Raw genomic sequence first — 15270 nt, 5'->3', positions numbered from 1 at the left:
CCTGTTCCGGTCATTCTCGTTCTACAGAGTGTCCCGAAAATCTTGCACTTGCTCGAAAAGAGCGATTCCCGAGGTGATTTCGAGTAACTTTTTCCGTTTGGGAAATTCTTCTCCGGGGCTTCGTTGAGTAGTTATCGATGAAAAACACGGACGGCACGCGCTCAGTCTGGCTCGCGTTGCCATTGGACGAACCGGAATCTCGAGTCAGGTGTAGCCGCACTCCGATTGCTCCTTGTTTTTCGTCGATAACTCCTTAACAAAGCCGTCGCGCAGATCATTGGCGTAAAGAAAAATGTTACTTTGTATAACCCGTCTGTAATCGCCCTGTTCAAGCAAGTCCAACAATTTTGGGACACCCTGTAACCCTGTTATACTTCTACGTTATAGAGGCCGACCGACCAACGAAGTCGAAAGAAATATATTAACAAGTCCCTTCGGGAACTCGTCAAAGTCGTGCTATCGTGATTCGAACGACTCCGTTTCTTTGAGAACCGAGAAATCGTTAAACCGAGGACGCTTGTGCACTTGAAATGCGCGCGTCGATGCGCGCAAATAAAATATGTGAAACGTCAAGATACGCTGATGTAAAGATGCACGAAAAATAACGATGAACATATGTTGTAACGATGAAAGATGTTCACAATATATGTATATTGGTAGCTCTATTTATCGCTACATTTGTCATGTATATCGACAACGATTAGGATTTCGACGAAGAAAAATATTTCTCGAAAACATTTTGTCCGATACGACTGCGTGATACACATATACCGTGGTAACGCTGTACGTATTCTTATGTTGGTCAAAGAGATAACAGAATAATCATGCATCCTACGTGTAGAATCGAAATTTGCCGGATCGTCGAAATTACGTAAACCGAACATGGCGGCAAAGCACAAGGTGCAATCGGATTAATGGCGGCTCTATAGCGAGTATATAATCGGTCTGTGCGTGCATAAGGTGACTGCATCTCAAAACTTCCTAATCAAACTTTCTCCCTCTCGAGTCCGAGGAAGTAGTTGCCTTACCGAGGCGGTGTGCATTGCCTTGACAATACGTGCTCTGCAGGCATTTATGCGTATACAGGATAACGTAGAATCGTTTCTGCAAATCGGGATTAAATCTTTCTATCGATTTCCATATGGTAATGTAAATCGTCGCACGATTCCAAACGCCTGACAGTTTGGTTTTTCGATTAAAATGAAATTAGGACGGAATTCGATCAATCGACTGCTTCAAATTTCAATTGGGAAAGTCTGAGAACGAAGGTTCGATTATCCGAACGGAAAGGGCGTACCGACCCCAAGTAAACTGACCAACATTAGGTCGGATTCGATGGTTCTCGACTTCCTATGGGGTTATTTTAAGGAAAGGGTTTACGTTAGCAAATCCCGAACATTGCAAGAGCTTAAGATCAATATTCAAGCAGAAATTAGGGCGTTGGAGCCGAGAATGTTAACAGCGGTCGTGGAATATGCTGTAGAAAGGGGCCGAAAATAGAAGGCTTTTGCTCGACGTGATTTTCCACGGTTAATGTCGCGTAATTTTTGCGTCCAATGCTTTTTTCTTTTGTTTTATAGAAAAAAAAGTAGTTTAAATTAACTCGCAATCGGGTTTATAGGACACAATGGTAGTTAACTAATCTTCAATTTGTTTTTACTCGTACAAATACTCGTCCGTAACACTGCCGAACGCGAAGGCGTGCAGATTTCGAAGAAACATTCCTCGAGAATTGGCTTCGCTTTGCCCGTTTACACGAGAATCCCCCGTTAACCGAATCGGTTTATACTTATCGAAAAGCAATATTTCTCCAAGCATCGGACATCGTGTAACCTCGGTGTCTCGTGTCCCATCGTTCCATCTCTCTCCCCGCCCTTCGAGTGTTGGCGCGTTTCGGAATAATTGTTTGTTCCGCGCGGAAGTAACCGTGGAACTCGCTAGCGGAATCGTCAACACGAACTCGCCCGAGTCCCATTAACCGACTACGCCCCCGTTTTCGTTGACTCGCCTAGTCGTGGTATTTGTCGAGCCGCGAGCATGATTTCGGGAGAGGACTGCCACCGACTCGACGAGAGCCGTGTAAACGAATCGAGGACAGGGAAAAGGGGTTGGTACGAGGACACGCGAAAGAAAGGAGCATCTCCATGCGCGAGAGCACGACACGCTCTCGAGAACGATGACACGGGTACGCGCGTATACGCGTGTACATATTAAGGTGGACAAGATAAACGAAACAACGCGCGTGTCATAGTTTTGTCGCTGTACGTTCATACGTGTACCGAGAGAACAAAGTTTCGAACGAACGGATTTCAATCTTTTATTTTCGACTGATTTTTTCACCGTAGAATCCGCCCTTGTCCAGCTGTACCGCTAGAGTTACACGACAGCCTGTACAAGTAGAGTGGGTAAGGTACAACGCGAGGAATACCGATTACGTATCTCAATCATGAGAAACTACCGGGGCGGGAATCGAAACTGGGGTTCGGTATAACCGTACTGCCCCGCGGCGCGGCCGCGACATGTGAGGTCCCTAGCTCCGCTCTGTTACTCTGTTCCGGCTTACCTCCTGCCTCCCTCTGCCCTGCTCTGCCTTACCTTACCTTACCTTCTGCCACCCTGTCCGATTTCCTGCTCTACCTCTTCGGCTCCCAACTCCACAGCGATTCTCAGCTTCCGAGCGCGGTCGCGTTACCACGGATCGCAATCGAAACTTCCAACGAGTTCGAGAAGTAGGCAAACTCCTCCTCCTCGGTATCGGATACACACAGTCGTCGGAATTAATATTCGGACATACTTTCCAACAGGGTCACTTGCTTGGAATCGAACCGAACGACTTCATCGATTGTTTTCAGGAGTTGGAACGGTTAGTTTGCTAGACGACGCGTGAAAGAATCGTTTTCAAAGAATTCCAGTTTGTCGGAATTTTGAAGAAAATAGCAAGTACGTGGTATGCGTGGATCAAATAATAATTATCGTTCTTGTTTGCGTCATAGGTCCACCCGGACAGCGAGGTCCTCCTGGAAAAAAGGGAAAGAAAGGAAAGAAAGGAGATGCCGGGCCACAGGTGAGTACACACGCTCCTACAGCAACAAAGCACTGCAAATCCTTTCTCCCGTAGCTCACCACCCAGTATGCTTGCACGTATTTTCCAACGTTCTCGTATTTCCTCGAGTGCGGTTGTACGCATGCTGTATCCCGTCACTGACGACGCATAAACGAATCTTCTGAAAATTCGCGAGTGACGCCACGTATGTACGCGTGGTCATTTCCGGTCTAACGTTCATCCGCGATGAAACGAAAGTATGCCAAGTTCACCGCACTCGTCATCGACAGGTGATCATCGCTCTCGTGCGATTATTAATTCTGTTGGAACGGTAGCGATTACTCTATTCGTCTGTAGAACGCGCGCGCCGTTCTACAAACATAAACGAGTACGAACAAACGAACGTGTACAGGGTGATCCATTCGAATGGCTGCAAATTGGTCCGAATTTCCAGAGTAGAATGTCCTCGTGATGCAACAAAGTCGTAAACAGCGTCGGTAGAGTTCTGTATGAATCCGTGCGAATTTTCGGACTGTTGTTCTTGGCAACCATGTCCATTTCGTGTCTCGAATAGGCTCGTTCGATTTGCGCTATTTCATCGTGGGATTCGTTCGATTCTCGAGGAAAACTCGACTGTGAAAATCGCCTGATCGACGCGAATCGGTCTGCGATAAAGCGTTACGCGGACAACCGTGCATACGTGCGATCGATCAATGGTTGTTGCAAGACCGTCTAATTGGTTGGTGCGATTAATTATCGCTGCGATGCATTCCGCAGTGGAATGCACGTTGGTGGTGAAACTGTAGAACAGCTACGTATCTGTTCACCGATATCGATGGTGTTCGGATATGTTGGTAGAAGTGGGTATTTTTTTGTAAAGTCGCGATCTTTTGCTTCGCTCGCATTAGCGCGAGTCGAGCGTGTTTACCGAGCGTTTCACTGGTTCCAGGAGGGATCCCACCGGTGGTGGGGATAAAATGTTGACACTCACGGTAGACACCTTTGCGACAGTTACGGAGATATGTGATCCCGCAGTGGTGTCGATAGTTTTTCGCAAATATATCTCGGAAACTAAGCGAGGCCGCCGCCAACATGCAAACGAGAGAACGTTCTTCAAATTGTCGAGTTTTACAACATATTCAAAAACCATCGAAATCGAAGTATACGTAGATAGCTGTTTCGCAGTTTCACCCACGTTGGGATATCGTTGCTTGTAGATTTGGACCGTGCAACTGCTTTTGCATGATGCTCAGAGTACCTAACCCGTTTCGGTGTAACTTATTTTTTAATTTTGTATACCCCTTCTTACAGGGCGTGGTCGGGTTGGCGGGCAAGAGCGGTTTTCCGGTATATTATTTTTTATTTTCATTCCTGTCCTTTATCTCTCTAACTGTTGTTTGGCTATACTGTTCTCTCTCTCTCTCTCTCTCTCTCTCTCTCTCTCTCTCTCTCTTTCTCTCTCTCTCTCTCTCTCTCTCTCTCTCTCTCGTCACACCTTTGTTTCAATAAACCATCCTGTTACATTGATGCCTGTCACATTCGTACATAACACCTACTAAATCGTTCTTTCTGTTGGCGCATACAATGTGGTACTCTTTTTTTGATTGTTTCGGTTGTTCTTTTTCCTTTTTTGTTGTTGTTTTCTTTTCCCCCTATGACTTTTTTTCAGCAACTACGAACTGTGCTTTTTCCGAAATTCTCGTGCGAAGCTCACCTGTTATACTTGTTCTATTACAGACACGCGTACACGTGTATACTGTATTACACATTAATCGTGGTACCGACGCTCGATCTCTGCTTCGAAATATGCCGTTGAACGTTCGTACCGAAACGAAGGACGCGGTGAAATTAAGAACGTGTTGATTGGCAACATTTATGTCTTGCGAGCCACCCTGTACAAAGTCTACGTAGTTCGTGTGTCGTACGATCGAAGCAGACAATTCTTATTTTCCGTACAAATCCGCAGTCTAGTTATAAACGATACGCGGCACATTTATCGAAAGGATTTAACCAGAGCAAATACAAATTTTGTTTTGTTACGGGTCGGGTTTAGGGTGGCTCTGTTTCGTTGTAGACATATTTCGAAGCAGTTCGATGTTATGTGCATACTGCGATACTCGACTACACTTTTACCTGTTGCATATACACATGTCTGACAACGAGCACGTACACATTACGTTCTCGTGGAATCATTATTTTCAAAGGCAAATTTCACGGCCTTCTCGATTTTTCACTTTCTCTTGCCTTCGTAATCGACATTTGAGTGTCCGAACTTATTGTTATCTTTTTTCAGGGACCCATCGGGATGGATGGACCAAAAGGTGAACCGGTGAGTTAACACGTCGATTCTTTCGTGAAACCTTCCGGTAAAGTTGTGGGATTAAATATTGTAGCGTGAACCAAAATTTCTGGTACAACCAGGCTCGGGGATATTATAGTACAGTTCAAAATAAGACGACAATCAAGAATAAGAAAATTGCGTTCGAGGTTTCTTTTCTCCGAAGCCATTGCCAATATCGACTTGAAATTGAGAAGATCTTGGTGCAACCACCGGGTAATTGCACGGGTAATTTTTAATTCCGTTTTATTCGCTTTCCCGACAACTTGCAAAACGTACCCGGTTTTTCGATTAGTTCAATGAACCAATTCAGAAAGTAATATTTCAGGATATAAAGAGTGCAACCTCCAATTTTTAAAATCAGAGCTTTTTAAGAAATAAGTGAAAAACAGGAACTACGTATTGGGAAATATTGGGGCCCCTGAAACTGAGTTTATGCATTTCTGGTAAAAATGAGTAGGTGCGATTTAAAACAGCAAATATATTCAAAGAATTCAAGAGCTTCGATCCACCAGCGTATCAAAATTATTGAGCGAAGAATGAAATGTATGTTTGGCTCCTGTTTATCGTGATCGATGCGAACAATTTTTATTTCGCATAAAAATCCGCAGCCTATTGGTTGCGTATTTAAAAGGCAACACGTGCCTCGCAGAAGCATGGTTCAGTTGCAAAAAATTCAATCTCGCGACGTTACTGCATTTCGTATTAACGATTTCTATTTGAACCGTTTGTTTGTCTATTAATCCGCCGAGTATAGAAGGGTTTTGCACGTTATGTTTTTTGAGCTTTATCTCTATGTACAGCGAACACACGGACGTATGTCGGTTTCGCATCGCGGTATTTACGTTTCAGTTGCATGAATGGACGTTGAGCGGTGCGCAATATAAAACAAGCCACACGTCATAAACGGTGCAGCACAAACAAACCGTAGTGAGCAATAAGTTGCGTTCTTTTTTCTCTCTCTCTCTCTCTCTTTTCTCTTTTTCTTCCCGTGTTTCAATTTCCAACGAAAATGGGTCAAACGCGGATTACACGGGACTGGTTTTCCCCCGTTACTTGTCGGCGAGATCACTCACGGCTATTAATTACACACGCCCGATGCAACCAATAGGGACAGTAAACTCGTCAGTGAGGAAGCAAAACGATTGTCGCGAGTGGCTGACTTGTCGCGAATGACAAATAACTAACAGGTTGCGTTTATATCTGCATGTATGAAATGCCAATGTCGTGAAGCGTTTCGATAAGAATACCATATAGTCGGTCAGTCGGTCGCGTAATCGATGGGACGTACGCTTTAAACTCGGAACAACTTTTTCATACATCCACCAAACGACTTTAGCTTTTCCGACAGGCTAGAAGGATTAGTTTGCTAGATGACGCGTAACGAAAATTTTCGACAAATTGCGTTTAGTCTGAATTACGTAAAATATCGTTGGCAGTTGCTTTTTACAAGTTTTTTTATTTTTCTAATTGTTTGATTTATATAACGTACGTATAGGTCAAACGTAAAGGTCATACGAAGATCAGCTTCATTTTTTAAAATGGATTTTGGGGGAAAAACATAAGTGTTGGCGATACTTGTGGAGGGGAATGCGTGTAATCTACTCGGGTAGCCGTTAACACACCGGCAACAAGAAACGGGAAATCTCGTATTTACAGAAATTTGCGTCATCCGCGGGAAACGTGTAATCCCATTTTCAGATACATCGCAATTTAACTAACAATTGCGGGACAACGGTTACCGAACGCGATTCACTTTATTGTACGAATTGATCCATTGTTCGATCAATACATTTGGTTGTTCGAAAAGTTCGTTGCGTTTTTAAGTAGAATTAAACTTCGGAAAGTATTTAGATAGTTTTTTTTTCTTTTCTTTTTCTCTTTAAAAGAAAAGTTAATAACTCCACAAGTATCGTAGTTTTTAGCGCGTTTTGTATACACGAAAACTAAATTTATTGCACAAATTTTCCGTAAATACCCATTTCAGTCTGAATAATCGTGAATGAAATAATTTGGAATTTGACATTTTCACAAGTCCCGCGTAGTTGGCGTTAATTCGTCGAGGAATTCCTGCAAAACTGTCGGAACAGAAAAACGGCTTACGGATTCGTATTCAACGTTCGAAGATCGATGACACGCGCCCATTGAAAGCCCGAAAGAAGTGAAAATCCGTCGAACAGCGTAATTCATGAAGCGTACTCTCGCGTGATACCGACGGACGGCTTATCTCTTTGTTTCGCGATTGCTCGACGCGCGTTATGCGAATCCGCAAATAGGAAAATTCGTGGCTGTATCCCCGGGTGTATGCGTCCCCCCGATTCACGGTATAGCATATAAATCGAATTCGGCTCCGTTAAAGGTTGTAGCACTGAAATAAAACTCGATCAAAGAATCGCGGATGCACACGCGCGATACTGCGAAATGGAAGAGACACGAGCAATGTCGTTTTCCCGCTATCGGCCATAAATATAATACCGCGACGCCATACCGTGGCATAGTATGGAGTTCGTAGCGTTCTGTCGAGAAAATACACAGATTGTCGGTCGGGGGGATACACGGAACGCAGAACAGACGGTCATGACCCGCGTCGAATGCATGTTACGTCCGCGAATGTAACCGCACGAACGAGTAAATACTTTGCAACGATACACGGCATGTAACACGAGCGTAAATGGTTCTTATGGCTCGGGCATATGCGTGCGCGTACATAATTCCCCGAGTTAACGGCCAAGAAAAATGAAATTACACTTTAGAATATAACAGAAATTGTCCGGGCGCGGCGCGGAGCTTTTATTATTCTATTACACGGCCGAAACAAAAGGATAGCGCACCTCGTATTTTGTCGTATTCTGGACGGGGAAACTTCCCCCGTAGGTAGGTACATCGATTAATGAATGTAGTAAAATCGGCCATATTGAATTTTGTCCGGATTTGTTGGATTCTCGCCAGATTCGCGATTCGTATCACTGTGCGTCGAACGGAATGTAGAAACGTACAATAACTATATTAAACTGAACTATACTGTAACTGTAACTGTATACCGTAACACGGTTGATTCGTTTCGTGTTGCATCAAAACCGCATTAAGCGAATAAAACTCATGCAAATCGGGCAGCTCGCTCGGCGCGATGGAAACGTTCGTGCTATACGAGGTTTGTCCAAGTTTATTAAGCCGTGCTGTTTGGAAATCGGGTTATAAGAGAGCAGTTGGAACTTTGACACAGTATTCGATGTATATCGAAACCGTGTTACGATACCATGTTATAAGGACCGTAATAATTTAACGTGGGGATTTTATGCGCGCGTATCTAATGTTTTGAGGATACCTGTACGCGATTGAAATGCAAACGACGTTTTTCGTTTGCTATACAGTCGACTTCTTTCGGAGTCGATCGATTGTTTCAAGTGCACAGTCCGAAGCGACCGTTTCAAGAAACCATAAAATATTAGGTTAATATTATTAGAAGTTCCCGTTCTGACCATTGCAGAATTATGGCTTAAAGTTCCAGTTTACCGTTCGAGAAACGGTTAGCGTAAAACTCTATCGCCAACAAGGCCGAAATATAATAATTTCAAAGTACCTCAACTTATTACATGAATCACCACCTCCTGTACAGACATTTTTTTTACTCCTTACACAGGTCCTTTCAGTCCTTATTATTAGTTCTCCGTGTAAGATACTCAAGAAGATTTTTAATTAACGCGAGCATAGTCATTTATCGATCCGGAAACAACAACGAAAAACGAATAGCCGACAACGTTTCAGAAAGTAAATTTCCATTCTTGTCGAGCAAACATCTTTGCCCCTTGTACGATAGTTTGCCAAACGTAGACGTTGCAAATATCAACTTGGTTGTAGTTCGAATAATCGGGAGACATCATCTGTTGAAGATGTCTGGCGAAGTTTGAAGTATGTCGGATTGCTGGTTTGTACGATATTATGTTCTCCGTCTCTCGCAAGATCTCGCAAGATCTCGCAAGATCTCGCAAGATCTCGCAAGATCTCGCAAGACGTAGCGCGTCGCGTCGCTTCGAGAAAAACAAAGTTTTCTCTACTGTTAGAAAACTGTGCGAGAGCTACAGTATTCCCAGATGATTATTTTAAAGCTGCACTGGCGGGCTGCGTTTTAAAACCTGTGCCGCGACACTAATTTTGGTGAAAATCTACCTCTGTATCTAATAGGAATTAGACGTATTCGCTGCATTTTCAAACTCGATTTTCTCGATAGAGAAGACTCCGAGTGGCTTCTTAATCCCGTGAATCAGAGTTATACGCTTTTGCAACGAGTCGTAACTACATTCGTAGTTATTACAGCCTAACATCGCCGTCTTTTCATTTTTCAAAATAAGGGAGAGACTCCTCTCAACAGAATTCACCATGCGAGACGAGAAAGTAGTCGCGCGATCGAGGGGACAGCTGTGTAGTTGCGAAAATAAAATTCGAAACTCGTTCGCGCGGATCGTGTTTCACTTGTAAAATAAGGTTTAACCGTTCCCCGCAGTACAGTACACAAAAGTTATATCTTCTTCGGGGAACTACGAAAGCATGCCGCGTGGTTGTTTCCGGTGTTAACGCGTTGTGCCGTTATTATTTTTCTATCGAATACAACGAGTTTTCGTTTTGTTTTTCGCAGGGCCGGCCTGGAGATAAAGGGCAGAAAGGAGATCTCGGAAGTCCAGGCTTTGACGTTTTTTCTGCAGTAAAGGTATCTAACTACGCTATCTAACGAGACCGATACGGCGCGAGAGGAGCGGATTTTCCCGCTGCGGTTCAGCGTACGTAACACAAGAACGCATCGTTTTATCGTTTTGCCGTTTTATCGTTTTGTTTTATTTAACGAGCCGCTCTGTAAAATTCTGCGGCAGCTACGGTGGCGTGTGTACAACAGGGCCGGGCAACTGGTGGAAAAAGGTACATAGTCTTTCTCTCTGCCAGTACCAGAGTATGCACGACAGGGGAATAGCGCGGTAGAAGGGGAAGTCATAGTGGGGACGCAAGTCTCGATCCGGCGACACTGCGCAAGCCACGCTTTTCACTCTTGAGAAGTGTCTCCCACCGAATGGGAGAAAGGACGGGGGGCTACGTAGGAACCTACGTATAGGAGGTTGTCTCCAGGAGAGATAAAAGCACGGTAGGGTCATACGAAGTGACCGGTTGTGGGGGAACCTGCGCACCGATAGTGGGGGTCGTCGACGGGGAAGAAGTTGCCCAGGCCCCTGGTCTACAAGTTCACGGATAAACGCAGGCCCGAAAACGGCTGCCAACAAAGCTGTGAAAGGCGTGAAAAGCGTCAAGCTTTTCCCGCGGAAGCGGCGGCGATCGATAAAACGATGCGTTCAATGAATAAAGAAAATATTGTTTATTCGTGTTCCACGCTCTTTGCCGTAGATATTACATACGCTACGGAAACCTGCTTCGAACGAAAAAAGTATCGTTGCGATTTAGTCATATTTTACGATTCGATTTGTATCATTGTTCACATGGTACGGTACTTTTAGGTTCGTCGATATCTAGAACACATCGCGTACGATAGAAAAGTTACCTGGATGTTACGGATGTAAGTTTTGCTTCAGAAAACTTCTGTTTCTGTGAAATTTTTATGGAAGAAAATGCTGCCCTTCTCGGAACACTTCTTTAAAGAGTGTTTTCATGGAACAGATATATTTGTAAATAATAAAACTTTCACGGAAACGTATCATTTCAGAAAGTTTGTTAAAAGAAGCGTCGCAAGAGACAGACAAATAAGTCTTCGACTGTGAATTATCTACGTAAACATTGCAAACGAATACCATATTCGCAATATCGATTAAGCTGCATAGAATAATTGTTTGATCTGAAAAGTTTCGTGGAAAGAAATTGTTTTAGAAAGTTTGTCGAGAGAGGTTTCGCGAGAGCCAGAGACGGATAAGCTTCGAACTGTAAAATGTACTGAAAAATATAGTTGAAAATTGAATAATTTCAACTCGAACTAAAACTTTTATTTTCAAGAACATTTTGTTATCTATGCTCATCAGAACTTTCAAGAACTTTTCTTGAAAATTTTCTGTAGCTCATCTTTTAAGTAGAACCTATTAAAAAGTTTCATAACTCTTCCGGTTCCCGATAAAAATAATAAAACAATGGGAACGACCATTCGTGTATTATTACTAATTGCTATTTCTTATCTTTACTTCGCATAATATTTGCTCGAGCCTGCTTCGCATAAAGAGCCGCAGTGACCAGACTTGTAGTGCATAGAAGCGCTACATTTTACGCCCGTGCTCGTCCAAGAGTAATACAACAATGGTAACGCTTAACAGGAAACTTTTATTACTGCATTTATCTTGTCATCGTTTTATCGCGCTTATTAAAATACAACGACGAAATATTCGAGATTAGGCGATGACGGAACGTGTTCTAGATAACAACGACCGCGAACGACGATGAACATTTCGAAAATATTTCGATTCGAAGCATGTTTCGACTCTGGCAATGAATCGAGCGAACGTACGCCAGATATTTTGAATAAACATTTACACGAATGTTACCGATGTTTCTCGTTAGCTCGTAAAACGATCGAGAACAATAGCTTCGCCTCTTGGTGACGACAAACGTTCTGCGTTCTTATTTTTGACCAAGCGAACAGAGACCAAGCATTTCATCGGCGTTATGCTAATCGACCGTTGCGCACGAATACGCGCGCGTGTGTACCCAAGAAGCCGTTGCGCACGTTCTCGATCTTGAATACCGAACAATGCCTCGCATTGAATTGTACCGATGATTTGCTACGTGGCGATTAAGAAGATTTGTACACCCGAGTCCAGCTTCAAATCTTCGGAGAAAGTATGCTGACTTCGTATCGAGAACGGCTGCGAATATACAAATTATAAGTGTCTCGCTCGAGTCGTAACGATCAAGATTGCGAACAACTTCGAAAGAAGAAGAGGGGATAGAGATTTTGTTGTATCGCGATGTATCGAAAGACTGAAAACTGTAGCTGTACTGAAAATTCTCCTATTCGAACAGTTTCTAAGGAAGAATCTTGCCAGCGACTCGAGCACAAACAAGATCGTTATAATTTGGTGGAGCAGCCGAAGCGTCGAAACGGCGAACCAAGTGTTCCGGTGACTTGATCGATGAATAGATTCGCAACTATCAAACGTCAGTGTGGTTAACAACGTTAATCCCTCGTAAGATGGATGAGCGTGGTTGTACGGATTCTTGATAGCCACGCGGCCCAAGGTTTAATATATGTTTTTTTCTCTCTCTATCTCTGTCGACGACGTATCGATCCTCGCCGATGCAGATTAACAATATAAATCATCTTTTCGCCTACGGGTCAATGCACAGGGATTAGGGTTAAAGAGGTCGGTGACGACACTCCGCGGCGGGACGCTCGGCTATGCGGAAATCGTCGCTCTGAAGGTAACCGGCCTCTTCCGAAGGCAACACGGCTTGTGTTGTAGCTCAGAAAAATCTGTTCTCGTCGTCGTTGCTCCCGCTTCTTCCACTCCTTACCTCTCGCCGTCTTCCTCGCTATCCTCGTATCTTCTTCCTGTTCCTCCTTGTTCGCCTCCTTGTCCTCCGCCCCCGCCCTGGCGTGGCGCGTCTTCTTCTTCTTCGTCGTCGTCGTTTCCTCTTCTCCTTTTGCCTCCCTTTCGCCTCCCTCCCCTCCCCCCCTCCCCTCCCCCACCCCTTTCTGCCTCCCTTTTTTGATCCCCGCGTATATAGCCAGTAGCGTCCTCGCCAGAACATATTTTGTTTCCCCGTTTGAAGCCCACTCTACCAACGAGTTGCCCGCCCTTACCCGTCCAGTAGTCTAGTACTCCTAGACGCAATCCTATTTCTAGTCGTTGCCTCGTACGGTGCTTTCGGTGTAACGTTCTCGTTCGTTTAAAGTGCGGCGACACTTTGCTTCAACGAAAAACGCTTCGTTACGCGCTCAATTGTGTCCCCGGCCAGTGTGCAATTAGACGGTCCATGCGAAATGAAAAAGTTGGTTGTTCGAATCTCGGCTGGATCTCCCGCCGAATTTCTGTGTGGCCGACGAATTTCCTCGAAACTAGAAAACAACTTTTTCCATCCGCTTGGTTCCATAGTTGAAATCTGTTCTGCATCGGAGCGACTGTGTTTTCCATCAAAGTGTTAATCGTCGCACTTTGTTTATCCTTGGTTTTTGGTTGGTAATGGTACTTACTTTAAGTTACAGTATTTAGGTATATCTCTGGGCATGCCTTGGATTCGGAAGAGCAATGAGAAACGAGATTTCCCCTGAAAGATCCATTTTAGGTTGTTCTCCCACCTAGCCCTTTCACGACCTATGTTTTTTTCGTCTGGTAGCGATTTGGTTTTTACCCGTAGCGTTGACCTACTTCTAGGGACTTCAGGAGCAAGGGCATAATATCTCAGCGCAGAGCATCATACAACTGAAAGTAAGTGCGCCTGCTCTTTGGGAGCCCCTCCTTCCTCCTTTTCCTTTCCTCCTCATCGATTCCGCAAGCGCTTCGCTTCGATTCGATATTCTTTTCGCGAAAGAAATACGGTAGAACCCCGCTCGTGATTTGCGACCTCGGTTGTCGGTTGTCGGTTGTCGGTTGTCGGTTGTCGGTTGTCGCGCGTAATCCTCGTTCCTTCAAAATACATACCGATAACGACCCCCCACCACGAGTTGTTAAAAGTCCTGGAACTCGTAGCGGGGATCGGTGGTGGTCGTGTAGAAACAAAACAAGATCGACGCTAGCGAATCGCTATGATCGGCCACCTTTTTCGTTGCACAATCTCGATTTGGCTAAACTTTCCTTAAGGGATCGCAAAATTTTCCACCTTTTTTTTTTTATTTTATATAATCCCGTAGAATATCACGCGAAAATGCGAAAAATCCCCCCAAAAAAAGGTCGAAAATTAGTGATCCCCTGAGGAAAAGTTTACCGAATTTTAATGCAGACCAGCGACGTCTTCGACCGGAGACTACATTTTGCGAACGTTTTCGCGAGGAAACGTTCGGATTATGCGCGCGTATACATTTCGCTTAAAGAAACGAAGAGAAACGAGGGGTACTCTTCCGCCGCAAATTTTCATCCGATCAAATCGGAAGCAATGCGTTTCAGTGTTACTACGTTTGCTTGCTGAATCGAACAATGCGTACGTAGAAGGAGCTTTCGGGGATACGTTTTCCAAATGGAACACGTATCGAAACATCCCTTTATGTACGCACCCCGAAGACCTGTACTTCTTCAGCACCCTTTTATTTTACAATTTTAGTATTTTCACTCGTATCGTTTCACTCTTTTCCACCTGTTTCTTCAGGGCCGTGCTTCATGCTCATGAGTAAACGACCAACGTGCAACGAATCGCATTGGAAAAGTAATTCGAGGCAGACCGAATGAAAGAGCAGTTCTAATTGTAATCTGAAAACAATTGTTTCGTGGTAATTGCTAAAGTAGCAGATTATTGTTGAAATACAAAATAATGTATTTTTTATGAATTTGAAAATCTAAGTTTCCGAGAAGACCAGGGGTTCGTCGATTTTCCAAACTAGGACTAACGCGAGTCTACGATGCAAGTTACTTTCACCGAGCTCGCTCAAGGTTTGATAACTAATGATTTCCTGTCCGTCTCGCGTTTCATCAAAGTTATTCGTGCTTATTCGTCCCTGGACACGGATAGAATCAGCAGCCGACGTACACGTTGATCCCCGTACTCGTGCACCCGATATCGTGAGAATTAACATACTAGGATGCACGCAGCATTTATAAACGTAAGATAGATGCGAAACATCTTTTAAATTAAAGGTACACGAAGAGGAGTGCCTATTACAAACATAATATCAGATTCGAGGATCTGCTACATTACTATCTCCAATCCGAATCATCGCGAAACGTTGTGAAACATGATAGTTTACTTAATACTG

At 44.1% G+C, this 15270-nt stretch overlaps 1 protein-coding gene across 11 annotated transcripts in view; it reads left to right on the top strand.

Moving 5' to 3' along the window:
* Positions 1-15270, top strand: part of LOC143360423 (uncharacterized) — a 132013-nt gene that overhangs the window by 85552 nt on the left and 31191 nt on the right. For 9 of the 11 annotated variants that reach the window (XM_076799241.1, XM_076799238.1, XM_076799236.1 and 6 more), the window contains exons 2-6: positions 2994-3064; positions 4355-4390; positions 5337-5372; positions 10015-10088; positions 12701-12785. In XM_076799241.1, the coding sequence (XP_076655356.1) occupies positions 2994-3064; positions 4355-4390; positions 5337-5372; positions 10015-10088; positions 12701-12785 (302 nt within the window). Of the gene's footprint in view, positions 1-2993; positions 3065-4354; positions 4391-5336; positions 5373-10014; positions 10089-12700; positions 12786-13738; positions 13793-15270 lie in introns of all 11 variants that reach the window. The other 2 variants (XM_076799240.1, XM_076799239.1) reach the window with 1 other exon arrangement.

This window comes from Halictus rubicundus, chromosome 13, assembly GCF_050948215.1.
Source record: "Halictus rubicundus isolate RS-2024b chromosome 13, iyHalRubi1_principal, whole genome shotgun sequence".
In the NCBI taxonomy this organism is placed as follows: domain Eukaryota; kingdom Metazoa; phylum Arthropoda; class Insecta; order Hymenoptera; family Halictidae; genus Halictus; species Halictus rubicundus.
Note: the sequence above shows the minus strand (reverse complement) of the source record. Positions and strands in the feature narration are given on the sequence as shown.